General features: G+C 51.3%; 3 protein-coding genes across 7 annotated transcripts; all 3 read left to right on the forward strand.

The window, feature by feature from the left end:
- Positions 1-12,745: 12,745 nt before the first annotated feature.
- Positions 12,746-15,403, forward strand: LOC136354703 (vegetative cell wall protein gp1-like). 2 transcript variants are annotated; one of them, XM_066306237.1, is made up of 2 exons: positions 12,746-14,071; positions 14,622-15,403. In XM_066306237.1, exons 1-2 carry the CDS (start codon positions 12,853-12,855, stop codon positions 14,627-14,629), a joined length of 1,227 nt encoding a protein of 408 aa, XP_066162334.1. In that variant the 5' UTR covers positions 12,746-12,852; the 3' UTR covers positions 14,630-15,403. The 2 variants fall into 2 exon arrangements, with proteins under 2 accessions (XP_066162334.1, XP_066162333.1); XM_066306236.1 differs by having other exon boundaries at positions 14,653-15,403.
- A 3,048-nt stretch (positions 15,404-18,451) lies between these two features.
- LOC136354654 (uncharacterized) lies at positions 18,452-22,454 on the forward strand. Of its 4 annotated transcripts, XR_010738221.1 has the most exons (4): positions 18,452-19,846; positions 20,397-20,506; positions 21,784-21,864; positions 22,136-22,454. XR_010738221.1 is itself a non-coding variant. In XM_066306169.1 (2 exons), exons 1-2 carry the CDS (start codon positions 18,628-18,630, stop codon positions 20,402-20,404), a joined length of 1,227 nt encoding a protein of 408 aa, XP_066162266.1. In that variant the 5' UTR covers positions 18,452-18,627; the 3' UTR covers positions 20,405-21,178. The 4 variants fall into 4 exon arrangements, 2 of the variants coding, with proteins under 2 accessions (XP_066162266.1, XP_066162265.1); XR_010738220.1 differs by having other exon boundaries at positions 21,784-22,454; XM_066306169.1 differs by lacking the exons at positions 21,784-21,864; positions 22,136-22,454 and having other exon boundaries at positions 20,397-21,178.
- A 1,328-nt stretch (positions 22,455-23,782) lies between these two features.
- On the forward strand, positions 23,783-25,757 carry LOC107279668 (AAA-ATPase At3g28580-like). The gene has a single exon (XM_026022229.2). The coding sequence runs from the start codon at positions 24,324-24,326 to the stop codon at positions 25,446-25,448; it is 1,125 nt and encodes a 374-aa protein (XP_025878014.1). The 5' UTR covers positions 23,783-24,323; the 3' UTR covers positions 25,449-25,757.

The raw sequence follows: 25,757 nt of genomic DNA on the forward strand, positions 1-25,757 counted from the left end.
GTCGAGCTTCTTCCCTAGCTCCGCCTCCCAGCTCCCGTATTGAAGGCGGAGGGTGTCCTGCGCCTCGTTCATTACGGTGGTGGCAATGAGGGCAGCCCCCCGCTCCTCCTCCACTTCCTTGGCGATCTCCGCCAACACCTTCTTACGGGTTTCAAGCTCCGAGACATGCCGGCGGTGAGCCTTACGGCCCACCTCCACCATGGCCTCCACCGAGCGTCGCCCCTCTTCGACGCGCGCCCACGCGGTGTCGAGCTCCGCCCGCTCTGCCTGCAGGGCCTCCACCTGGGCACTTAACCCGTCCAACACCGTGGTGTTTGCGGCGGCCAAGGCTTGCAGAAGGGGCTCTGCGCTCAGTAGGGCAGCAGAAGGCGTGGGGAAAAGTCGCCTCGGAGAAGATGCCGCGCGGCTCGGCCCGCCGATGGACGTGCCAGACGCAGGGATGTCCTCCGGACCTGGTTGAGCCTGAGCGTCGCCCGAGGGAGTGGGCCCAAGCGACGTGCCCGCTGCCACGTCGCCAGCTGCCCCGGAAGTTGTCGCCTGAGCGTCGCCCGAGGGAGTGGGCCCAAGCGACGCACCCGCGGCCTCGTCGCGAGCTGCCTCGGAAGTCGCCATCGCCTCGTCCTGGCGAAATCCAGCCTCCTCCCGAGCGGCTTCCTCGGCATGGTGGGCTCGGGCGGCCTCCTCCCGAGCAGCTTCCTCGGCCTGGCAGGCTCGGGCAGCCTCCTCCCGAGCAGTTTCCTCGGCCTGGCGAGCCCGGGCGGCCTCCTGGGCGGCCTCCTCGGCTTCCCGTAGGCGATCCGCGGCCTCTCGCCGGTCAGCTTCCCGCCTGCGGGCCTCTGCGGCCGCCGGATCCTCGGCCTCAGGCTGGCCGGACTTGGAATGATGGGAGGGACGCGACGGGATCTCGCTGAAACAAAAGAAAAGACCAGAAGACGAACAAGATGGGCGAGTGAAAACTCATGTTGAGAGAATGAATACAGCCACGATGGGTGAGAGACGAACCTGCGAGGGGGTCGGTTAAACGACCACTTTGGAGGGGAAATGAGGTTTCCCCGAGATGGTTCTGTCTCCTCCATCTTGCGGGGCCGCTTCTTCTTGCGCTCCCCCTCGAGCTGCGATGCTGGCGCGGCCCCCTCCGGGCGCTTGCTGCTGGCACGCGCCGCCCCGCCCCCTCGGGGAGGAGATGGGGGAGGTGTTCCTCCCTGCTTCCTCTTCCCCCGGGCGTCGGCAGGGCGGCTGCTCCCCGGGCCCCTGACACGGGACCCAGAAGCACGACCCCCTCTCGGGGTAGATTGCTCCCCCCGGCGGCTCCCTCCTGCGCCGTCATGGCCCTTTGGAGCTCGCTCCTCAGAGGCCCCGACCCCCATCATAATGGTCAGGATCGAGGCGCGGTCTGGATCGCTGCAGAGGGGGAGGATTCCTTGGGGAATGAGGGCCGCCTCCACGGAGTTGAGATTCAGCACCCGTTGGACCAATATCTTGAAGTCCTCAGGAGCCCAGTCCCATCTCACTCCCTGGTGGGTCCTCATGTAGTCTTCGGACCCGGTGTACTCCCAGGCGCCCCGAGCGCGCCGCTGGAGCGGCGCAATCCGACGACGGAGGTAGTCACCATACACCATGGCCCCTGTGAGCCCCTGGGATCGCAGGCCCGCCAGGCGGTCGAGGACGGCGTCATAGCCATCCCCCAGATCTACCGGCGCCCGCCAGCTGGAGGCCTGCGCCGGGGGCTGGCTCGGAAGTCGGAGGCGCGCTTCGTCGGCGAGGGCAGTGTAGAACCAATCGCTCTTCCAGTCGTCCCACTTCTTGCGGAGGGCGCAGGGGATGTAGCGGTTCAGCGCCGGCCCCCGTGGCTGGAAGTAGCAGCCACCGACTACCGATGGCGGCGACACCGACTGCACGGTGAAGAACCACCGGAACAGCCGAAGAGATGGGCGCACCCCAATGAACATCTCGCACAGATGCGCGAAGATGGCCAATGTCATCACCGCGTTGGGGGTGAGGTGCGCCATCTGGAGATCGTAGAACTCCAGAACATCCATGAAGAAAGAAGAAAATGGCGGAACCAGCCCTGCCATTGCAAAAGGGAGAAAGAAGACGGACCGCCCCGGGTAGTCTGGCGCCGGGCGTCCCTCGCCCAGCGTGACTATCTCCCGGCCGGCGGCAGATTCCGGCATGAAGCGGCGCGGCAGCCCAGCCTGCCTCTCACTCACGATGCGGGAGGGCGGCAGCACGCTACCATCGAGCAGAGCGGAGCCCCGTGCCATGGCGCCGGAGGAAGAGAAGATTAAGAGCGAGCGCGTGTGGCTAGGGTAGGGCGCAGGAAAGAAGGAGTTAGGGCGCAAGCGGCAAAGACAAGGGGAATAATGGCGAAAGGAAGGAAGCAAATCCCTTCCTCAGTGCCTTTATACCCTTGCCAACGCTGTGCCCGGCTCCTCGTTTCTCGCGCCCACTATTTCGCCCCCTCGTTTCTCGCGCCCACGCTTCCACTAATCCCATTCGCCCGCTTGCGGCGCATGAGGTGGATATGCGGTTGTGGCGGTCGAGGTAGATCATATCATGCGCGCGTTAATTACGCTCGCCAACCGAAGCGACGTTACCATATCTTCAGATGAAACGAATCGCCATGTCCAGATTCGTGTGCTACTCGAGTAATGTGGCAGTCTTGAAGAGACCGCTCATTATTGACAACCGAGTTACCATTGCCGATGTGCGTGATTTTTGACCGTTGGTTTTCTGCCCAATTGTGGAGACCGATCCCACCTGTCACCGGGCCTTAGGAGTGGCGTCACGCCCGACCATTTCCCTTGAGGAGGGCGATCGCCCTGGCATAACGCCGGGGGCTACTGTTGGTGACATGGGATCGGGAGTATCATGACTAGAGGTTTGAGGCAGACACAATCGCCCACGTGGCCTGGCACCCTCGGGGGACGTCAGGCCCGAAGGTGGTGTGTTCGCCCTCCTCTTAGTCCCCCCGAGGGGGTCGGGCTGCACCCCCCTCGGCCCCGAGGGCCGAGGCGCCCCGACCCCTCGTGGGATTTCGCTCCGCGTGTATGGGGTAGGTGAGCACAGTGGGGCTCACCTAACCACATTTATTGCGGCTTGGCTGAGCGTGTCACGACGCATGTAATGTAGTGCATTGCACTCATTTATCCGGTCTGTGACCAGTCACAGACCGGTCAGATCGCGGGATTAGGTGGCGACAGGCGGTCTGACGCACGCCTCGCCCCATCCCGTCAGGACGAGGGCTTCTAGGCGCTCGTCCCCAGCTGGAGCTAGCGTGTTACCTCCCAGAGATGGCACGTTAGTCCTGATCAGATATATGCCAGGCTTCATCCTAACCATTACAGGCAAAATGTAGTGTGAAGGAGGGCCAACATGCAGATTGCTAAGCTGACACGAGGTGGACAAGAATGACCGATTTGTGACCATTCTGACACCGGTCATGTCGCCAGCAGACAGCCATGATTCTACGTCGCGCCTGCTCCCGGCGAAAGTGGAGGTAGGTGCAGGCCGTCCCATCAGAAGGTGACTCGAACGGCAACCATGCAGATCTCCGTCCATTTATGAAAAGGTAGGGTAAGTCCCCATAAAAAAGGGGGGGATGGTGCATGTGGTATCCCCTTAAGATATAAAAGGAGGACCTTGCCCACGGAGAGAGGGGGATAGATTTTAGAGAGAGCTTTTTCTTGGACTGGACCTTTCCAGATTAGGGGCCCAGAACAAGGGAGAGGCGGGCTGATACTTTGTAGCTCTTTGATACACAGATCTCCCAAAAACACAGGAGTAGGGTATTACGCTTCTCAGCGGCCCGAACCTGTATACATCGCCGGTGTCTTCTGTGCTTCCGGTCTCGCGAACCTTCCACATACAGATTGGGAGTTTAGAGTCTCACCCAGGGTCCCCGGCCGAACCGGCAAAGGGGGGCCAGCGCGGTCTCCCGGTGAGGAGCCCCACGCTCCGTCAGCGTGGGATGCATTACATATGAAACACTTAGCAAGTTCGTACGGGAATGAAAATTGGTATGTAGGAAGACAGTAAAATTAAACTAACTCTGTGTTGTACGGTAACAGTATGAACGTCTTGTAATGCTGCGCCTTCAGGAGATGGACGAGATTGTCCTCTGTTTCCTGCGGATATTGGTCGAGCATTGCAACGTTTACTCTCCGAGGGTCGATGAATCCAGTATCGAAAACCCTCCGCCGTCGGGCCCTTTGAATCTCCATTCTACAACGATAAAAGGGAGTATTTTATTTTATATAGTCTACTTATATACAAGGACCTAATTAATTAAAGGAGACGTAGTAATTAAGAATTATAATTGAACGATATACTTACAAAGTCCAGCAACTCATAATAGAGACGTCGAGGGCGTCCAGCTGGTATACTTCGTAGATTCCCTTGAAATTGATCCAGAGAATATCATCTCCTTGCAAGAAGTCCGGGTCCCTGATCCTCGCTCCGATCATCTCTCTACCGGTGGCGCTCATCTCCACGTACAGCTGATGGAACTTGTACATTTGTGTGGGTAGGGACTGCACCAGCTCGGACTTGACAAGCGGTTTACCGAGTTCGTACATGTATTTCAATTCCGCCTTTTCTATTGGTTCAACTCCTAGCAATTGATCCGTAGATAGACCGGTGTCAATAATAAATTCTTCTATCGTCATGTCTTTCCCGGTTACCAACGGCTCGATCTCCTGGTTTGGTTGCTCTCCAAGCTGAGGGACTGGTTTGGACTTTCCAGAAGATGCTTTCTTCAGCGTTCGCTCAGAGTCCGATAGCTTGATGGCCTCCTTGACAGGTGCAGACATACCCCTGAAGAAGTTCATGACACTGGGGTCTATAGGAATATTCTTTTCTGGACTTCGAGGCTTGAATTGTCTCTTGACTTCTGATGCAACGTAAGCGTCAAGCTCCTCTTGCGTGCAATCGTACCCCGGGTCCTTGTTCTTGGCGGCGTCAACTTTCGCCTTCTTCGTTGCCCTTGTGTGGGTAGGCGGTGGAGCTGGGGGGGCCCTTGACTTTGAAGGTGCCGGAAGAGGAGCTTGCGGAGGAGTAGGTGTAGGAGCACGAGGAGGAGTCGGTGCAGGATCCTGAGGAGGAGTCGATGCTGGAGCCTGAGGTGGAGACGGTGCTGGCGGAGCATGAGGAGGAGACGGTGCAGGATCCTGAGGAGGAGATGGCGGAGCCGGAGGAGATGGTGCACGAGACGCCGTTTGTCGCCCAGGGAGGATGATGTACCGCCTGCGCCATAGAATAATGGCATGGCTTGTGTCTCGTAAATGCGTCTCACCGTCTCCTCCAGGGTAATCCAGCTCGAGGTCCTCGTACGCGCCTTCGACCAACTCAACTTTGACCTTCGAGTATCCTGCTGGAATCGGCCTGCAGTGGTAAGTACCTGAAGGGTCCGTTGGGATGGCCATGCCCGACGCCACCTTCATGTTGTGAGAGATTATTTATTAGTAATCAACATATATAAGCAGCAACTAGCGGAATGGCTAAATCTTACCTTTATTGATAAGTTCTTGAAAGGAATATGCAGCTCACATGGTGTCCGCTGAGTGATGTCATCAACGGGACAGGTCGATTCGTCCTGTGTTTGCATGGCGTCCATACTCTGTGATCCTACCTGCCCCGTTGAGGCGCAGCTGCTACGGTTTCCTGACGGGCTCACCATTGCAGGAGGAATGGTCGGCTGGGGATCATGGGACCGATGTGCGGCCATGCGTTCATCAACCTTCCTTGCCACCTCCTCTTGCATGTTGAGTTCGTAGCTCGATACCCGGAACTCTAGGTCTGCAATCTTCGCCTCGGTATCTCTCTTGCTCCTCATCCGACTCCTGTACGTGTGGATGTCCTCCTTGAAACCAATCTTCCAAGGAATCACCCCTTTCCCTTGTATTCGTCCTGGATGCTCTGGAGTCTGCAGGGCGAGTGTCAGCTCGTCCCTATCTCTGTCTGGTCGGAACGTGCCCTGAGAGGAGGCTTCCACTGCATCTGTTAGTCGTCGCGCAGCCTCTCGTATCTGATCGCCGAAGACCAGTGAGCCATCAGCTGGGTTGAGCGTTCCACCGTGAGCATAGTACCAGAACTTCGATCGTTCCGGCCAATTGGCTGTTGCCGGTTCGATACCCCTCTCAATCAAGCTAGCCTCCATCTCCTCCCACTTCGGCATCGCGACGCTATAGCCTCCTGACCCCAAGTGGTGATGGTACTTCTTCTTGGCGGCATTTTCTTTGTTTCTTTCCATCATCGCCTGCCCTTGTTCACCTGTCTTATATGCAACGAACTCGTCCCAGTGATCCCTTAGCTTTGAGAATGTGTCGAAGTTCGGTGTCTGCCCCTTCAGTATATACTTCTGGTACAGATCTCCCTTGAAGCTCTGAAACTGTTCTGCCATTTTCTTCAGAGTCCACCTTTTCACTTTGTCCTCTGTACCCGCAGGAAGGGTGAATGTCTCGAGCATTGTGGTCCACAGCATCTCTTTCTCCGAATCTGGGACAAAGCTCTCATGATCTCCGCGTGCCCTTGTTCTTCGCCAGTACACCGTACTGACAGGCACGTTATCCCGCACAACCCAACCGCTGTGACGTACATAGTTCTTGGCGGCTTCGGCCGGGGCACTAGGACGTCCATCTTCTTCCACTTCCGTTATGATGTGCCGACCCTCAAGCTTCTTCGCTGCACCTCGTTGCCCGCGTGCCCTCTTCTGTCCAACGGAGGGTTGACTACCACTAGCCTCCTCCTCCTGGTTCCCCTCCACATCCCTTTCCACGTGCCCCTGCTGGTTCCCCTCCGCATCCCTCTCCACGTTCCCTTCCTCCTTCAAGTACTGGTTTGGATCCTCGTTCCCCTCTTCTTCATTCCAGTACTGGCTGCTTCCCTCCGCGATTGTATCGTACAATATCTGTTCCTCATCGCGGTCAGCCATCTGTTGATACAAGAAACATCTGCTAAGTCACGAGACATTTATGTTTTAACAATCTAAGTCATGTATGCTAAGTGTAAATGTCGTACATTAGAACCCTACACAACCTTACATGCTAAGTCTAATTACAAATCGTGATATAAGCTAAGTCTAGGTGACGTATATTATACAACCCTAGCTAGTAAATAATTATATACTAAGTCTAATTACAAATAAAATAATCTTATATTAAAACTCAAATAATATTACATGCTAAGACTAAAATAGTCATGTATATGCTAAGTGTTTCGTGCGTATATGCTAAGTCTAATTAAGACTACAATAGTCAATTGCTACTTGTCGCACCAATTCCGTAGTCAATAATTACATACTAAGTCTAATTACAAATAAAGTAATCTTATATTAAAACTCAAATAATATTACATGCTAAGACTAAAATAGTCATGTATGCTAAGTGTTTCGTGCGTATATGCTAAGTCTAATTAAGACTACAATAGTCAATTGCTACTTGTCGCACCACTTCCGTAGTCAATAATTACATACTAAGTCTAATTACAAATAAAGTAATCTTATATTAAAACTCAAATAATATTACATGCTAAGACTAAAATAGTCATGTATGCTAAGTGTTTCGTGCGTATATGCTAAGTCTAATTAAGACTAAATAGTCAATTGCTAGGAGTCGCACCAATTCCGTAGTCAATAATGTCATACTAAGTCTAATTTGCAATAAAATAATCTTATATTAAAACTCAAATAATATTAGAACACTACACAATCTTATATGATAAGTCTAATTACAGGTCTAATAATCTTAATTAATTGCATTACAAATATAACAATCATTTATATTATTACGTCACTTGCCTGCTCCAATTCCTTCTAGGGCTAGCTCTTCCACTCAGGCTTGACGGACGACTCCGACAACACGTCTTTTCTGCAAGATACAAAAAGATGTATTAGGATAAATGCGAAGTAACATATATATATATACATATATATATATATATATATATATTGCATTTCACGTTAACGTTCGTCCTCGTTCGTTCGCTCGTTCTCGTTCACGTTCGTTCGCTTGTTCTCATTCACGTTCGTTCCCTCGTTCTCGCTTGTCTTCGTTCGATCGTTCTCGTTCTCGCTCTCGTTCGTTCGATCGTTCTCGTTCTCGTTCACGTTCTCGCGGCAACGTACGTTGACGTGTTCGTTCTCGCTCTCGTTCGTTCGATCGTTCTCGTTCTCGTTCACGTTCTCGTGGCAATGTACGTTGACGTGTTCGTTCTCGTTCGGCGAAGGCGGCGGCGGCGTGGCGACGGCGGCGGCGGCGTGGCGTTGGCATGCGGCGGCGGCGTTGCGCGGCGGCGAAGGCGGCGGCGTGGCGTGCCGGCGGCGGCATTGCGCGCGCGCCGGCGAAGGCGGCGGCGTGGCGTGCCGGCGGCGGCATTGCGCGCGCAGCGGCGAAGACGGCGGCGTGGCGTGCCGGCGGCGGCTTGGCGCGGCGTCGGCGTGGCGCGTCGTCGTCGTGGCGCGGCGTCTCGTGGCGGGCGGCGCGACGGAGAGAGATCGAGATCGGAGAGATCGAGATGAAGGGAGATCTGGCGGCGGCGGCTCTCACCCCAGAGATGCGGCGGCATCGGAGGAGGCGGAGGCGGCGGCGAGGACGACGAGCTCGAGACGACGGCGAGATACGGCGGCGTCGGCGCGGGGATTTGCCCTAGGCAGTGGCGGCGAAGGAGAGAGGCCGAGAGAGATCGATCGGCCGAAAACGTCTAAGTGTTGGTGAAGAAGACGAGGGCGCACCGGAAATATATATACCCCCGGATCTTTACTCCCGGTTGTTCTCAACAACCGGGAGTAAAGATATCTTTAGTCCCGGTTGTTGAGAACAACCGGGAGTAAAGAAAAGATCTTTACTCCCGGTTGTTGAGAACAACCGGGACTAAAGATATCTTTAGTCCCGGTTGTTCTCAACAACCGGGAGTAAATATCTTTTCCCGCTATTTCGAAATTCTTTTTAAACCCGGTTAGGGTTAAGAACCGGGACTAAAGATTATAGCACTGCATATGATTTTCGCTTACATATGTGTTTATAAAATAGAAGTTAATGCATTAACATTATTTAAAGTACAAAGATTAATGATAATTACTTCGAAAAATTATTTTTGTCTGTAATAAATTAAGTGGATAAATCGTAATAAGCAAATATATGACTTATAATTAATAAAAATTCCAATATATATATATACTTAGCATATATATGAATGATATTATTATATTGGTAAAAACTCTAATTAAGATATGTATGTACATACTGCATGATTTAAAATTAATAAAAATTGTAATCATCATATATACTTAGCGTAGGAATTATATTAAATTAAATGCTAAAAACTCTAATTAACATATGTAAATGCCACATGCATGATTTAAACCTTTTAAAAATTCGAATAGTCATATATAAGTAGCATATGAAAGATAGTAAATTAAATTGTGAAAAACTCTAATATATGAATGATAGTTTTAAAAATATATTAAATTTAATACTTTTAAAAATTCTCCAGTCAATTATAATTTGCATATGAATGATAGTAAATTAAATGTTAAAAACTCTAATTAACATATGAAATTGCCACTTGCGTGATTTAAAACTTTTAAAAATCCTCTAGTCAATTATAATTAGCATATGAATGCTAGTAAATTAAATGTTTAAAACTCTAATTAACATACATATGAAATTGACACCTGTGTGATTTAAAACTTTTAAAAATTGTAAGTATCACATATAACTAGCATATACATGATTTAAACTTGTTGAAACCTCTAATAATCGTGCGTAATTAACATATGCCATACATCAATTGATTTATATGGATAATCAATACATCCAAAATAGTTTACATCGTGTACACAATAATTACGGCATTACATCGGCGGTGACGGTTGACCGCACGTACTTTCTCCTCACTATTGTTCCCTCCTTGTGATCGCTGCGTGAGTAAGGGGTGTCTTCATTTGATAGGAGGATGCTAGGGTCAATCGTCACCGTGAAAGGGGGTTGCCCATCCAACTGATCGTAATCCTCGTCAGTCTTGTCCTCAACTCTGACGATTTTTCTTTTGCCTGGGAGAACCACTTGACGCTTAGGCTCATCAGGCCCTCTGCCCTTCTTTCCTTTGCTAGACATGTCCTTCACGAAAAAGACTTGCGTTACATCATTGGCAAGGACAAAAGGTTCGTCCGAGTATCCAACCTTGTTAAGGTCAACAGTTGTCATCCCACTGTCATCAATCATTACGCCTCCACCAGTCAACCTAACCCATTGGCACCGGAACAGAGGAACCTTGAAAGGACCATAGTCAAGTTCCCATATGTCCTCGATGGCACCGTAATACGTGGCAGTTGTTCCATCGTGTCCCATGGCATCGACACGAACAGCGCTGTTTTGGTTCGTGCTCTTCATGTCTTGGGCTCTTGTGTAGAATGTGTACCCATTGATCTCATATCCCAGGAATGTCGCGATCGACCCAGACGGTCCCCTCGCCAGGAAGGCAAGTTGTTGGTTGATTGACTCGTTACCCATGAGATATTGTCGTAGCCACGCGGGGAAAGTATCAATGTGATGCCGTGTAATCCATGCATCGGACATACCGATGTTCCTAGCGCGAACTAGAGCCAAGTGCTCCTCGATGTAAGGAGCTACCAATGAAGAGTGTTGCAGAACAGTGAAATGGGCTTTACGGAATAAATTGTTGTCTACCGTCATTATTGCTTTCCTTCCGAGAGTTCCCTTTCCCCGTAGTCTCCCTTCATGGCGTGATTCAGGTACCCCGATTGGGCGAAGGTCTTCGATAAATTCTACGCAAAATTCGATGACCTCCTCTGTTCCATAACCCTTGGCGATGCTTGCCTCTGGACGAGCACGGTTACGAACATACTTCTTCAGAACGCCCATGTACCTCTCGAAAGGAAACATGTTGTGTAGGTACATAGGCCCGAGAATACAGATCTCTTTCACAAGGTGACAAAGCAGATGCGTCATTATATTGAAAAATGAAGGTGGAAATATCAACTCAAAACTGACGAGACATTGCACCACTTCATTCTGAAGGGCTTCTAATCTATCCGGATCGATGACCTTCTGCGAAATTGCGTTCATGAATGCACATAGCTTTGTTATTGTTGCCCGGACATTGTCTGGAAGGATACCCCTTATTACAACTGGTAGCAGTTGTGTCATCAACACGTGACAGTCATGAGACTTTAGGTTTGTGAACTTCTTCTCCTTCGTGCTTATTATTCGCTTGATATTCGTGGAGTATCCAGACGGTACCTTTATGCTCTCCAAGCATTCAAACATACTTTCCTTCTCTGCCTTGCTAAGAGTGTAGCTGGCTGGACTCAAGTAATGGCTTCCTTTCTCCTTTGGTTCCGGGTGAAGGTCGCCGCGTTGTTCCATATGCTTCAGATCATTACGTGCTTCCAGTGTATCTTTCGACTTTCCGTATACACCTAGGAAGCCAAGAAGGTTTACGCAAAGGTTCTTAGTGAGGTGCATCACGTCGATTGCGTGGCGTACGTCCAAGAATTCCCAATATGGTAACTCCCAAAATATAGAGTTCTTTTTCCACATCGCCGCGTGACCATCTTCGCTCTCTATATGCTGGCTTCCAGGCCCCTTTCCGAACACTACTTTAAGATCTTTAACCATAGCAAACACTGTTTTCCCGCTGCGATGTTTAGGCTTAGTACGGTGGTCGGCCTTATGTTCGAAGTGCTTGCCTTTCTTCCGTACCGGGTGGTTTGCTGCAAGGAATCGACGATGACCCATGTATACAACCTTCCTACAGTGCTTAAGATATGTACTTTCTGTTTCATCCATACAGTGAGGGCAAGCCTTGTACCCCTTGTTGAACTGTCCGGATAGGTTGCTAAGTGCAGGCCAATCGTTGATGGTTACGAACAGCAGCGCTCGTAGGTTAAACTCCTCCTGTTTGTCCTCGTCCCACACGGGGACACCTTCCTTCTTCCACAACTGTTTAAGATCTTCGACCAGTGGTCTTAGGTACACGTCGATGTCGTTACCAGGTTGCTTGGGGCCTTGAATAATAATCGGCATCATTATGTACTTCCTCTTCATGCATAGCCAGGGGGGGAGGTTGTAGATACACATCGTAACGGGCCAAGTGCTATGGCCGCTGCTCATCTCTCCAAAAGGATTCATGCCATCCGTACTGTCACGTCCTGATAAATTCATCCCGAAATAAAAATCATTTTCTAAAAGGAATAATAGAATTAATTAAAATTCGGAAAGAAATTGGCAAACACTAAAATACGTACAAGAAAAATTCGAATGTGGCCCGGAGAATTTTTGTTAAATTCTCCTTGGTCTAAAAAGAGCCCTCAAATTTTACTTGAATTTTCAGAGCACCGGAAATAATTATTAAGCAACAAAAACAATTATCAAAGTTTATTAAAAAGAAAAACCTAAAAAATAATCCTCTTCCTCCTTTGGGCCAAGCCCAGCCCAAAGTCTCCCTCTCCTCCCTCTCTTTCTCTCCCTGTCCTTCTCTCCCTCCTCCTCTTGGGCCTCCTCCCCTCCCGGCCCACTCCCTCCTCCCTCTCTCTCCCGGGCTGCCTCTCCCTCCTCTCCTCCTGGGCCGGCCGCTCGGCCCAAGCCGCGCCCCCTGCCCGAGCCGCCCCTCCCTCCCGCGCACGTGCGTTGCACGCGCGCTGAGCGCGCGCCCCGCGTGGGACCCGCCTGCCAGGCGTTTCTTCCTCCTCCCGCACAGCTTCTCTCTCCCCGTGCGAACCCTAGCTCGCTCCCTCCTCCAAATCCGCTTGATTCACTTGGTTAATTCCAAAATTGATTAGGGGGTTTTAATCCCCATTGATTCCTCTTCAATTTCCCCCAATTTCCCCCTTGAATGGCGCCCCCAATCGTCGGGAACGCCCGCGTTTTCTCCGGCCACCAACCATGGCCGCCGGCCGCCTTTACCGCCGCCGTTCCGACCTCCCCCGTGGCCGGCTCCCTCTTCTCTCCTATAAAATGCAACCCCCTCGCTCCGTTCTATCGCTTTAGCCCCCTCCCGCGGTCTCCCATGGTCCCTAGCCACCTCCCCACCGTCGCCCTCTCTCTCCCGTGCCGCTGGACACCTCCAGCCGCCCCTACCGCCTTGCCCGTGCGCCGGCCGGCCGCGCCGTCGCCTCCTCCAGCGTCGCCGCCACCTCCTCCACCCCGGCCTGCCCTCCGTTTCCCGCGGAGACCCCCGGAGCTGCCTTCCCGCCGTCGCCCTACTCTTTCCTCCGTGCCGGCCACCTCCAGCCGCACCTCCCGCCTCGCCCGTGCACCCTCCGGCTGCGCCGCCACCTCTCCCGGCGTCGCAGCTGCCTCCTCTTTCCCGGCTTCGCCTCCGTTTCGCGGGGAAATCACCGGAGACGCGTCCTCGCCGACGACTAGTGGTGTCGCCACCACTCCACCATCTCCAGCCATCCCTACCGCCTCGCCTGAGCGTCGGCCGACGTCGCCGTCTCCTCCCTCGGCGTCGCCGCATCGCCCTCCACCCCGGCTGCTCCTCGGTTTCGCCGGAACGCCGTCGCCGCGCCGGCCTCTCCATCCTCTTCGTCGCCGGCGTCCTTTCGGCCGCCCCTTCCTCCTCCCCGGCTCGTCGGCTTGCTGCACCACTACCACCTCCGGCATCGCAGCCGCAAGGTCGTCCTCGGCATCGTTTCCCCTCCATCCAAACCCCTCCGCGGTCCATCATCGTCGTCTCCGATCGTTCTCGTCGTCGACGTCCCGTCGGTCGCCCGGCTCGTCGTCTCGCGGCGCCGCCTCCGTCATCGTCATCGCAGCGGCGTGTTCCACGTCGTCCTCGTCCCCGTGCAGCCGCTGCCGGCTGTCCTCGTCGCCTCCTCGCCGGTCCCGGTCGTCGTCGTCGTCGTCGTCCTCTCGTCGTTCCCGGTCGTCGTGGCGTTCGTCCCTCCGTCGAGCCGTTCTCGTCCGTCGTCCGCGTTCGTCAAGTGAGCCGCCGCAGCCCCGTCATCGTCTTCGTCCTCGGCTCCGCATCGTCAAGCCTCGTGCCGGCCGCGTCTCGCCTTCGTCCAAGGATCGCCGCCGAAGTCGTTCCCTCGCCTCGCCGCGTAGTGGTAAGGACCTCTCCCTCGCTGCCCCGTCCTCGTCCTTTCGGTGTCGCCCCGTACCCGTTGTGCGGTCGTCGACCCCGGTACCCGTGTACCGGTGTCGGTAGTCGTTCACGTGTGCGGGTGGTGACCGTGTAGTGTCCGTGTTAGTGTGTTCGCTCGGTAGCCGCGTGGTTTCCACGTGTGCAGCCCGCGTGGTGTCTAGTGGAGTCCGTTTGTCGGCTACTCGCCTCGGTTGACACACGGGGTCCGCTTCCGTTGACCCGTGGACCGTCTCTGTGTACCCGGTCTACCGCGGTCCTTTAGGTTGACATGTGGGGTCCGCATGTCAACAGCGCAGCCTTCCTGTCTCTTCCAGGCTAGCGCTTACACCTGTTTTATAATTGCAAAGCTTAATTATAATAATCCGCAAATCTCCATATAACAGCATTAAACCTCGGATGATCATATCTTGGTCATACGAACTCTGAATCGACCCGTTCAAGTCTCCTAATGTTTGTTATAACCTAAAGAACCCTGTGCTTTCTTTTTATGTATTGTTATTGCTTCTTTATAGGCTTGTAGCTTTGCTTGTGTGCTTCGCGTAGCTTTCGTCGTTCCGGAGGTTCCCGAAGCGTGGTTCGTGGTCGTCGCCGAAGGTTCGGAAGGCCGTTCTCTCTGAGTAAGGCAAGTCACGTCATCCTTGAACATATTGAATCCCAGTTTATAAAATTATGTTGCTTTAAATTATTGCATTATCGCTTTATTTAAATTCCCGCGTTATCACTGTTTTATCTAGCCATGCCTATTTACCTTTGTTATGACCTTATTGTTGTTGTTGTTATTATTTCCTTGTTCACCCTAGAATAAACAAAACCCCAACTAGTGGGTACTCTATTTATGGTTCCACTAGTATGAACTTAGGTAGATGCTTCGCTGGTTAATTAGGCAACATTAGGTGGTTTTATAACTTTAGACTTTGGGAAGTCTCATATCATTCGGACACTATGGAATTGTTGGTTTATGGTGGAATTGGACATACACCTCTCTTCCTCTTTCAAAACCCCTAAAACCTGTTTTCGGTGGGGTTTGGGTGCATGCCAGTTGTGGGAAGTAGCACCCCGGCCACTATAAGGATTAAGCTCGGGCCTCTGTTGCAAAGCACTACCGTACTTCCACATGTCTAGTGGGTAAGGCTTAGTTTGTGGCTCAGTCTGGTTATAAACAAAAGTACACGGATGGAGGTGGATGAAGTCGGGGGTCGATGGACATTCTCCAGGGCAAATGAAGGCTACACGAGCTGCGGCCCGGTAGTCGAGATGTCATGGCACAGGGTTGGTGCCCTGCTGCTAGGGGCTCAGTCCTGCCTGCCTGTCCCGGAGGTTCCGGCCGTAGGTGGGATTGGGTCGGTACTCTTGTCTATGGCTAGGATGGGTTGGAAACTATGTCACGTCTTCCGTCCGTATACCGTGGTGGTATGTGGCACGTGGTTACACGTGAGGAAGATGTGTCTTGTGGGTAAAGATGTACACCTCTGATCAGAGTATAATCTATTCGAATAGCCGCGCCCTCGGTTATGGGCAAGCCGAGCAATGTACCCAAGTCAGTGTTCTAATTCTTAAAATTTGCTTAACAACTAAAATGTGGAATGGTTGGCCTGGGTTGGCTTGGGACGAGCTGGGACCCAGGGTCGGGTTGCCAGTTCGGTCTGAATCATCGTAGGCCTTGGGTTAAGGCAGGTTCGTGTGGGTTCACGGCCTTGATTAATAATACTGTGTAGCTCTAGGATTGTCTTTATAAAATGGCTTTGGGCAACTAAGTGACTTTTAAATGCTGTTTACTGCAAAACTTAACCCCTATATTATTATCCCCTTGTACTCCCTTGCATTAATTATGCATCTGCCGGTGTGGCTTGCTGAGTACTGTGGTTGTACTCATTCTTGCTCAATCTTTCCCCTCTTCAGTAAGAGAAGCGTTGGAGAAGATGTCTTAGGTGGAGTCCTGGCTTATACCCCAGTTGAGCGCCTGTGAAGATGGAGCCGTAGGCCCGCTAGTCCGCTGCTGTTTATTTTTGATTGCCAGGCCTGAAGCGCCTTTGTAATAATGTAAATATTATCGATATAATAAAAATATGTCTTTTATATCATGTTTGTGTGGTGTACCCCGGCTTTTCCTGGGACGGGGATTAATACACTAGCGTTCGGGAAAAGGCAATTTTCCCGGTCGCGACAAGCTGGTATCAGAGCCATCTCGACTGTAGGATAAGCCAAGTGGATAAAACCTAAGGACATATTTTATAAATGAAACTATTTGCGAAAGTTCCTTTTCCTCCTTTCCCGTGTGCTATTTGCAAAATGTTTACTCTTTCTTCCGTCTTCAAATTTCAACTAGTACTAGATGGTTAGTTTTGCGAGAGAAGAAGATGTCGCCAATTGTCTGCCGAAGCTCCGGAAGGCTGCAGGATTCGCTAGCGAAGTGGAGGAAGCAGTGAAGCCAGCTGTGAAGCCGAAGCTAAGATCTTGGAGAACCTGTCGCTGAACCTAAGCCACCCTCTAGGGTAGAGTCGTTAGTCGTGTGTTCCTTGCTTGTGTGTGTAGTGCGTGGTTTGCATCGGTGGGTTGTGATGTGACCATGCTAGGTTGTTTGTTTAATCAACTTGCAGAATAAGCAAAACAAACAACACATCAACAAAAAGAGTTAGTTCCTTTAAGGTCTTGTCCCTAGCTCTGGTCTATTCTTTCCTTGTATGCTTCCTCTCTCAACCCCTACCTTGTGACAGATGGATAACACTGGTAACAAAGGCTATGGGAATGATGGATCCGATGACTCAAGAACCCAAGCCAATGGGAATGAGAAAAGCATCAACGAAACCTCACCAGAGCTAATCCAAATTGTGGTTAACCAAACCAACATGTTGGCAACAGCCTTTCAACTATTACAGAATTGGAACAACCCAGCAGGGGCAACCAACGTTCAAGTACCTACAGTCCAGCAACAGTGCAAGTTATCAGAATTTCTCAAAACTGAGCCTCCAACCTTTGCCATTGCCGTCGATCCTATGGAAGCCAGTGATTGGTTGCGCACAATCGAGAAGAAGCTAGGGTTGATTCAGTGCACCGACCAGGAGCGGGTTGGCTTCGCAACTCATCAGCTGGTTGGACCGGCTTCAGAATAGTGGGAAGTGAACCAAATGTAAAGAAAGTGAATCCGAGTTGCTTGTTCATGAGAGCTATTCCCAGTTATGAACCAAGTGATATGTTCGAAGATAGTCTATGGAGGTCAGATTAAAATCGCATCTAACAACGAAGCTTCAGATTTGGCAGGATAACGATCAGACCATAACAAGTCCAGCAGCAAAGTCATTTGGGGAGACGTCAAAGCATGTCAAGTGGGATAAGTTGGTTCTTTTTAGAAACATAATTCAAAGGCAAAGTTACCGACCCTTGCATCGAATAGCAGAAGTAGCTAGCACCTGGAGAGCAGGAAAGCTAATATGAGGCAGTTGGTGGCAAGTTAGAAGTAAATGACAAGCATGGTATCCTAGTAATGACGAGCTGATCTCGACGCATGACATGAAGTGGGTAACTTGTATGAGGTTGACTCCAAAGATATGAACTATGCGAAGTTCTGGAACTGAAGCCCCATCTTCAAGCGCCGCAACCCAGTCGAAGTCAGCTAAAGGTTCAACCAGGGACAAGTCAGGCGAAGAGAAGATTCCATCTGCAACAAGGGATCGAGCCAAGCAGCCTAGAGTGGCGAAGTTTTGCTAGGCAAGTTTGTTATAAAAGACGCGACGGAAGAAGTCAGACAAGAAGAGAAGACCGCCCAACCTATCTTCTTGCTAGCCTCCTCGAATCTCGGGGACGAGATTCTTGTAAGGGGGGTGGATTTGTCACGTCCTCATAAATTCATCCCGAAATAAAAATCATTTTCTAAAAGGAATAATAGAATTAATTAAAATTCGGAAAGAAATTGGCAAACACTAAAATACGTACAAGAAAAATTCGAATGTGGCCCGGAGAATTTTTGTTAAATTCTCCTTGGTCTAAAAAGAGCCCTTAAATTTTACTTGAATTTTCAGAGCACCGGAAATAATTATTAAGCAACAAAAACAATTATCAAAGTTTATTAAAAAGAAAAACCTAAAAAATAATCCTCTTCCTCCTTTGGGCCAAGCCCAGCCCAAAGTCTCCCTCTCCTCCCTCTCTTTCTCTCCCTCTCCTTCTCTCCCTCCTCCTCTTGGGCCTCCTCCCCTCCCGGCCCACTCCCTCCTCCCTCTCTCTCCCGGGCTGCCTCTCCCTCCTCTCCTCCTGGGCCGGCCGCTCGGCCCAAGCCGCGCCCCCTGCCCGAGCCGCCCCTCCCTCCCGCGCACGTGCGTTGCACGCGCGCTGAGCGCGCGCCCCGCGTGGGACCCGCCTGCCAGGCGTTTCTTCCTCCTCCCGCACAGCTTCTCTCTCCCCCGTGCGAACCCTAGCTCGCTCCCTCCTCCAAATCCGCTTGATTCACTTGGTTAATTCCAAAATTGATTAGGGGGTTTTAATCCCCATTGATTCCTCTTCAATTTCCCCCAATTTCCCCCTTGAATGGCGCCCCCAATCGTCGGGAACGCCCGCGTTTTCTCCGGCCACCAACCATGGCCGCCGGCCGCCTTTACCGCCGCCGTTCCGACCTCCCCCGTGGCCGTCTCCCTCTTCTCTCCTATAAAATGCAACCCCCTCGCTCCGTTCTATCGCTTTAGCCCCCTCCCGCGGTCTCCCATGGTCCCTAGCCACCTCCCCACCGTCGCCCTCTCTCTCCCGTGCCGCTGGACGCCTCCAGCCGCCCCTACCGCCTTGCCCGTGCGCCGGCCGGCCGCGCCGTCGCCTCCTCCAGCGTCGCCGCCACCTCCTCCACCCCGGCCTGCCCTCCGTTTCCCGCGGAGACCCCCGGAGCTGCCTTCCCGCCGTCGCCCTTCTCTTTCCTCCGTGCTGGCCACCTCCAGCCGCACCTCCCGCCTCGCCCGTGCACCCTCCGGCTGCGCCGCCACCTCTCCCGGCGTCGCAGCTGCCTCCTCTTTCCCGGCTTCGCCTCCGTTTCGCGGGGAAATCACCGGAGACGCGTCCTCACCGACGACTAGTGGTGTCGCCACCACTCCACCATCTCCAGCCATCCCTGCCGCCTCGCCTGAGCGTCGGCCGACGTCGCCGTCTCCTCCCTCGGCGTCGCCGCATCGCCCTCCACCCCGGCTGCTCCTCGGTTTCGCCGGAACGCCGTCGCCGCGCCGGCCTCTCCATCCTCTTCGTCGCCGGCGTCCTTTCGGCCGCCCCTTCCTCCTCCCCGGCTCGTCGGCTTGCTGCACCACTACCACCTCCGGCATCGCAGCCGCAAGGTCGTCCTCGGCATCGTTTCCCCTCCATCCAAACCCCTCCGCGGTCCATCATCGTCGTCTCCGATCGTTCTCGTCGTCGACGTCCCGTCGGTCGCCCGGCTCGTCGTCTCGCGGCGCCGCCTCCGTCATCGTCATCGCAGCGGCGTGTTCCACGTCGTCCTCGTCCCCGTGCAGCCGCTGCCGGCTGTCCTCGTCGCCTCCTCGCCGGTCCCGGTCGTCGTCGTCGTCGTCGTCCTCTCGTCGTTCCCGGTCGTCGTGGCGTTCGTCCCTCCGTCGAGCCGTTCTCGTCCGTCGTCCGCGTTCGTCAAGTGAGCCGCCGCAGCCCCGTCATCGTCTTCGTCCTCGGCTCCGCATCGTCAAGCCTCGTGCCGGCCGCGTCTCGCCTTCGTCCAAGGATCGCCGCCGAAGTCGTTCCCTCGCCTCGCCGCGTAGTGGTAAGGACCTCTCCCTCGCTGCCCCGTCCTCGTCCTTTCGGTGTCGCCCCGTACCCGTTGTGCGGTCGTCGACCCCGGTACCCGTGTACCGGTGTCGGTAGTCGTTCACGTGTGCGGGTGGTGACCGTGTAGTGTCCGTGTTAGTGTGTTCGCTCGGTAGCCGCGTGGTTTCCACGTGTGCAGCCCGCGTGGTGTCTAGTGGAGTCCGTTTGTCGGCTACTCGCCTCGGTTGACACACGGGGTCCGCTTCCGTTGACCCGTGGACCGTCTCTGTGTACCCGGTCTACCGCGGTCCTTTAGGTTGACATGTGGGGTCCGCATGTCAACAGCGCAGCCTTCCTGTCTCTTCCAGGCTAGCGCTTACACCTGTTTTATAATTGCAAAGCTTAATTATAATAATCCGCAAATCTCCATATAACAGCATTAAACCTCGGATGATCATATCTTGGTCATACGAACTCTGAATCGACCCGTTCAAGTCTCCTAATGTTTGTTATAACCTAAAGAACCCTGTGCTTTCTTTTTATGTATTGTTATTGCTTCTTTATAGGCTTGTAGCTTTGCTTGTGTGCTTCGCGTAGCTTTCGTCGTTCCGGAGGTTCCCGAAGCGTGGTTCGTGGTCGTCGCCGAAGGTTCGGAAGGCCGTTCTCTCTGAGTAAGGCAAGTCACGTCATCCTTGAACATATTGAATCCCAGTTTATAAAATTATGTTGCTTTAAATTATTGCATTATCGCTTTATTTAAATTCCCGCGTTATCACTGTTTTATCTAGCCATGCCTATTTACCTTTGTTATGACCTTATTATTGTTGTTGTTATTATTTCCTTGTTCACCCTAGAATAAACAAAACCCCAACTAGTGGGTACTCTATTTATGGTTCCACTAGTATGAACTTAGGTAGATGCTTCGCTGGTTAATTAGGCAACATTAGGTGGTTTTATAACTTTAGACTTTGGGAAGTCTCATATCATTCGGACACTATGGAATTGTTGGTTTATGGTGGAATTGGACATACACCTCTCTTCCTCTTTCAAAACCCCTAAAACCTGTTTTCGGTGGGGTTTGGGTGCATGCCAGTTGTGGGAAGTAGCACCCCGGCCACTATAAGGATTAAGCTCGGGCCTCTGTTGCAAAGCACTACCGTACTTCCACATGTCTTGTGGGTAAGGCTTAGTTTGTGGCTCAGTCTGGTTATAAACAAAAGTACACGGATGGAGGTGGATGAAGTCGGGGGTCGATGGACATTCTCCAGGGCAAATGAAGGCTACACGAGCTGCGGCCCGGTAGTCGAGATGTCATGGCACAGGGTTGGTGCCCTGCTGCTAGGGGCTCAGTCCTGCCTGCCTGTCCCGGAGGTTCCGGCCGTAGGTGGGATTGGGTCGGTACTCTTGTCTATGGCTAGGATGGGTTGGAAACTATGTCACGTCTTCCGTCCGTATACCGTGGTGGTATGTGGCACGTGGTTACACGTGAGGAAGATGTGTCTTGTGGGTAAAGATGTACACCTCTGATTAGAGTATAATCTATTCGAATAGCCGCGCCCTCGGTTATGGGCAAGCCGAGCAATGTACCCAAGTCAGTGTTCTAATTCTTAAAATTTGCTTAACAACTAAAATGTGGAATGGTTGGCCTGGGTTGGCTTGGGACGAGCTGGGACCCAGGGTCGGGTTGCCAGTTCGGTCTGAATCATCGTAGGCCTTGGGTTAAGGCAGGTTCGTGTGGGTTCACGGCCTTGATTAATAATACTGTGTAGCTCTAGGATTGTCTTTATAAAATGGCTTTGGGCAACTAAGTGACTTTTAAATGCTGTTTACTGCAAAACTTAACCCCTATATTATTATCCCCTTGTACTCCCTTGCATTAATTATGCATCTGCCGGTGTGGCTTGCTGAGTACTGTGGTTGTACTCATTCTTGCTCAATCTTTCCCCTCTTCAGTAAGAGAAGCGTTGGAGAAGATGTCTTAGGTGGAGTCCTGGCTTATACCCCAGTTGAGCGCCTGTGAAGATGGAGCCGTAGGCCCGCTAGTCCGCTGCTGTTTATTTTTGATTGCCAGGCCTGAAGCGCCTTTGTAATAATGTAAATATTATCGATATAATAAAAATGTGTCTTTTATATCATGTTTGTGTGGTGTACCCCGGCTTTTCCTGGGACGGGGATTAATACACTAGCGTTCGGGAAAAGGCAATTTTCCCGGTCGCGACACGTACTCAAACCAAACCGTATGTTTCGTGCGTCCTTTCCAAATTCTTTAAATTTTCTGTCGAAACATCGACAAACCAAACCGTAGGCCCGCTAGTCCGCTGCTGTTTATTTTTGATTGCCAGGCCTGAAGCGCCTTTGTAATAATGTAAATATTATCGATATAATAAAAATGTGTCTTTTATATCATGTTTGTGTGGTGTACCCCGGCTTTTCCTGGGACGGGGATTAATACACTAGCGTTCGGGAAAAGGCAATTTTCCCGGTCGCGACACGTACTCAAACCAAACCGTATGTTTCATGCGTCCTTTCCAAATTCTTTAAATTTTCTGTCGATGTTTCGCCACTGCGAACCATCGGCGGGGTGTCTCAGCATCCCGTCCTGTTGACGCTCTTCAGCGTGCCATCGCAACATTCTAGCATTCCCCTTGTTCCTGAACAAACGCCTTAGCCGTGGTATTATAGGGAAATACCACATCACCTTAGCAGGAATTCTCTTCTTTGTTAGCTGCCCGTCAACTTCTCCTGGATCGTCCCGTCTAATCTTGTATCGTAGTGCTTTGCAAACAGGGCATGCTTCTAGGTTCTCATACTCCTCACCGCGATATAGGATACAATCGTTCGGACATGCGTGAATCTTATGAACTTCCTGTCCTAACGGGCAGACTATCTTCTTAGCCTCGTACGTTGTCTCGGGCAATTTGTTTCCCCCCGGAAGAATGTTCTTGACGAGTTTCAATAAATCGCCAAATGCCTTGTCACTAACCCCATTTTTTGCCTTCCATTGCAACAACTCCAGAGTGGTATCCAACTTTTTGTGCCCCTGCTCGCAACCTGGGTACAACGAAGTTCTGTGGTCCTCCAACATCTTGTCCAATTTATGGGCCTCCTTTTCACTTTCGCAGTCCTCCCTGGCGTCCTGCAACATCTGACCAAGATCATCCGCAACATCGTTACCATCAGCAGCTATTTCCTCCTTGCCCGTTTGATTTGCTTCAAATCCAACATACTGAGCAAAGTCCGGAATATTGTCGTCTTCCACTTCATCTTCTTCCATTTCAACACCTTGCTCTCCGTGGGATGTCCAACAATTATAGCTTGGCATGAACCCCGACTCAAACAAGTGGAAATGAATAGTCCTGGATGCAGAATACTCCTTCTGATTCTTACACTTATTGCATGGACAACAAATAAAACCCCTTTGCCTGTTAGCTTCGGCCACTCTCAAAAAATAATGCACGCCGTCAATAAACTCTTTGGACCGCCGGTCAGCGTACATCCATTGCCGATCCATCTACATGAGTCAAAAAAACCGTACACAAATAATTATTCTTATAATAATGACAGTCATACAATAATTATAAGATATCTTTATTCATACAAAAATCATAAAATATTACACCAAATAATTCTTAAAAACTATTTGTAAAGTTTTAAACTAATTTTAATGTGTTTTACTTCTTTTAATTTTCATTTTAGTTTGTTTTCTATTATTTAAGATTAACTTTCACTAGAGTTTTCCTTCTCAACTATTTTATAAAACCTTGTTTAGCAAATGAAGTAAATTTCTATATATTCTTTCTTCCCCACACACATTTTCTCTCTCATCAACTTACAACTAAATTTTGGAGACAAAAAAAGTGTGCAAAACATAGGTGCAAATGTAGTATGACAAAAAAAAATATTGGAGGATGAAGTTGCAAACCTTTTAGGCACCTCCGATTTGTATGTAATCCCCAAAATAAATTCAATAGAAATTTTGGCATGACCTCCCCTCTTTTTTGAAGAAATTTTGAAGCTTGCTCGGGCAGCTGGAGGAGGAAGAAGACATATATATAGGGGTGGGACTTTAGTCCCGGTTGGTAGCACCAACCGGGGCTAAAGATCACCGGGATCTTTAGCCCCGGTTGGTATACCAACCGGGACTAAAGTTACGGTTGGTATACCAACCGGGACTAAAGATCCCGGTGGGGCCTGACATGACCTGACAGCATTCGAACCGGGACTAAAGATGATCTTTAGTCCCGGTTGGTAACACAAACCGGGACTAAAGATCAAATATGCCCGTTACCCTTTTGAACCGGGACTAAAGATCATCTTTAGCCCCAGTTTTTATTGCATCCGGGATTATTGTGGAAATCGGCCGACCGACGAAAGATGGTTTCTCCACCAGTGTTGCCTACTTCAATCCCTACGAGCAGAACACCATCTCCGATTATATCGACGACAACGAGACGAAGTTGGGTCGGAACGAGCTGTACCTGGGCAGCAAATGCATGGAAGGGGCCCACAAGCTCAATGCCAAGCTCGGCGACAACGGCGACACCCAGTTCAGTTTGGACGAGAAGCAGGAGGTCGTCGACAGCTTCCGCGGCACCCGCATGTGGTGGAAACTGTCCAAGGCTTCCGATGACTATTCCTTGTATGGACGTAAGATCCAACGGCGCAACTACATGCTGGTATTTCACAAGCGCCACCGTCAGCTCGTGCAAGACTCATATCTCCCTGAAATCCTCCAGCAAGGGCGCGCGCTCACCGCCAAGAACAGGCAGAGGCGACTGTACACCCACCACGAGAACCATATGAGCACGTGGACCCACGTCCCGTGGAAGCACCCGGCGACGTTCGACACGCTCGCCATGGACCCCGGCAAGAAGGATGAGCTCATAGAAGATCTCAAGATGTTCCAGAAGGGAAAGGAGTACCACTCCAAGGTCGGCAAGGCGTGGAAGCGAGGATACCTGCTATACGGTCCGTCCGGAACAGGCAAGTCCAGCACGATCTCAGCAATGGCCAACTTTCTCAAATATGACGTCTATGACCTCGACCTAACGACCGTCACGAACAACACCGACCTGCGGAACCTCTTCCTCCAGACAACAGAGCAATCCATCATCGTCATTGAGGACATTCATGCGATGGAATTGGAGGATAAACGCATGAGCACAGACTTCCAGTGGTACTATGAAAGAAAGAAAATAACGCTGTCGGGGCTGCTCAACTTTATTGATGGGCTGTGGTCAGCATGTGGCGGTGAGCGGATCATCGTGCTCACAACCAACCACGTTGATAAGCTCGATCCGGGACTGATCCGCCGGGGGAGGATGGACAAGCACATCGAGATGTCCTACTGCCGGTTTGAGGCCTTCAAGGTGCTCGCCAACAACTACCTAGACATCACCGAGCACCCATTGTTCACCAAAATCCAACGACTGCTCGACGAGACTGATATGACGCCGGCGGATGTTGCCCATAACCTCATGCCTCAGGGCAAGAGGAAGAGGAACACGAACAAATGCTTGACAGGATTAATACAAAAGCTGAAGAAGGCCAAACTGGAATCTGGAACGCGCCTCTCCCGAGGCCGAGTCCTACCGACAGGCCATCAAGGTATAATCTAAGGCAGAAGAGAGCTACACCGGGGAATATATGTTGAGTGGGATCGATGCTGGCTCTTGTGTGGTGGGGAATTGCCTAGCAAGCTAGCTAGCTGCATCTTTCTGTGTTTTTCTGTTACAATGCATTTTCGTGTTTGTTTAGTCGGTTAAACTCTGCAGAGTCATAGCCTAAATAAACCCACTTTAATTACCACTTACCAGTAATATGTACTGCAGGTCTCCATCCTTTTTAATTTGCGTGTGTTAGGAGACGCACAAGTGTGGTGTGTGATAAATAAACTGGCGAGTCATACATAACTACTCAGTGTAAAA

The sequence above is a fragment of the Oryza sativa genome, chromosome 12 (genome assembly GCF_034140825.1).
Source record: "Oryza sativa Japonica Group chromosome 12, ASM3414082v1".
In the NCBI taxonomy this organism is placed as follows: domain Eukaryota; kingdom Viridiplantae; phylum Streptophyta; class Magnoliopsida; order Poales; family Poaceae; genus Oryza; species Oryza sativa.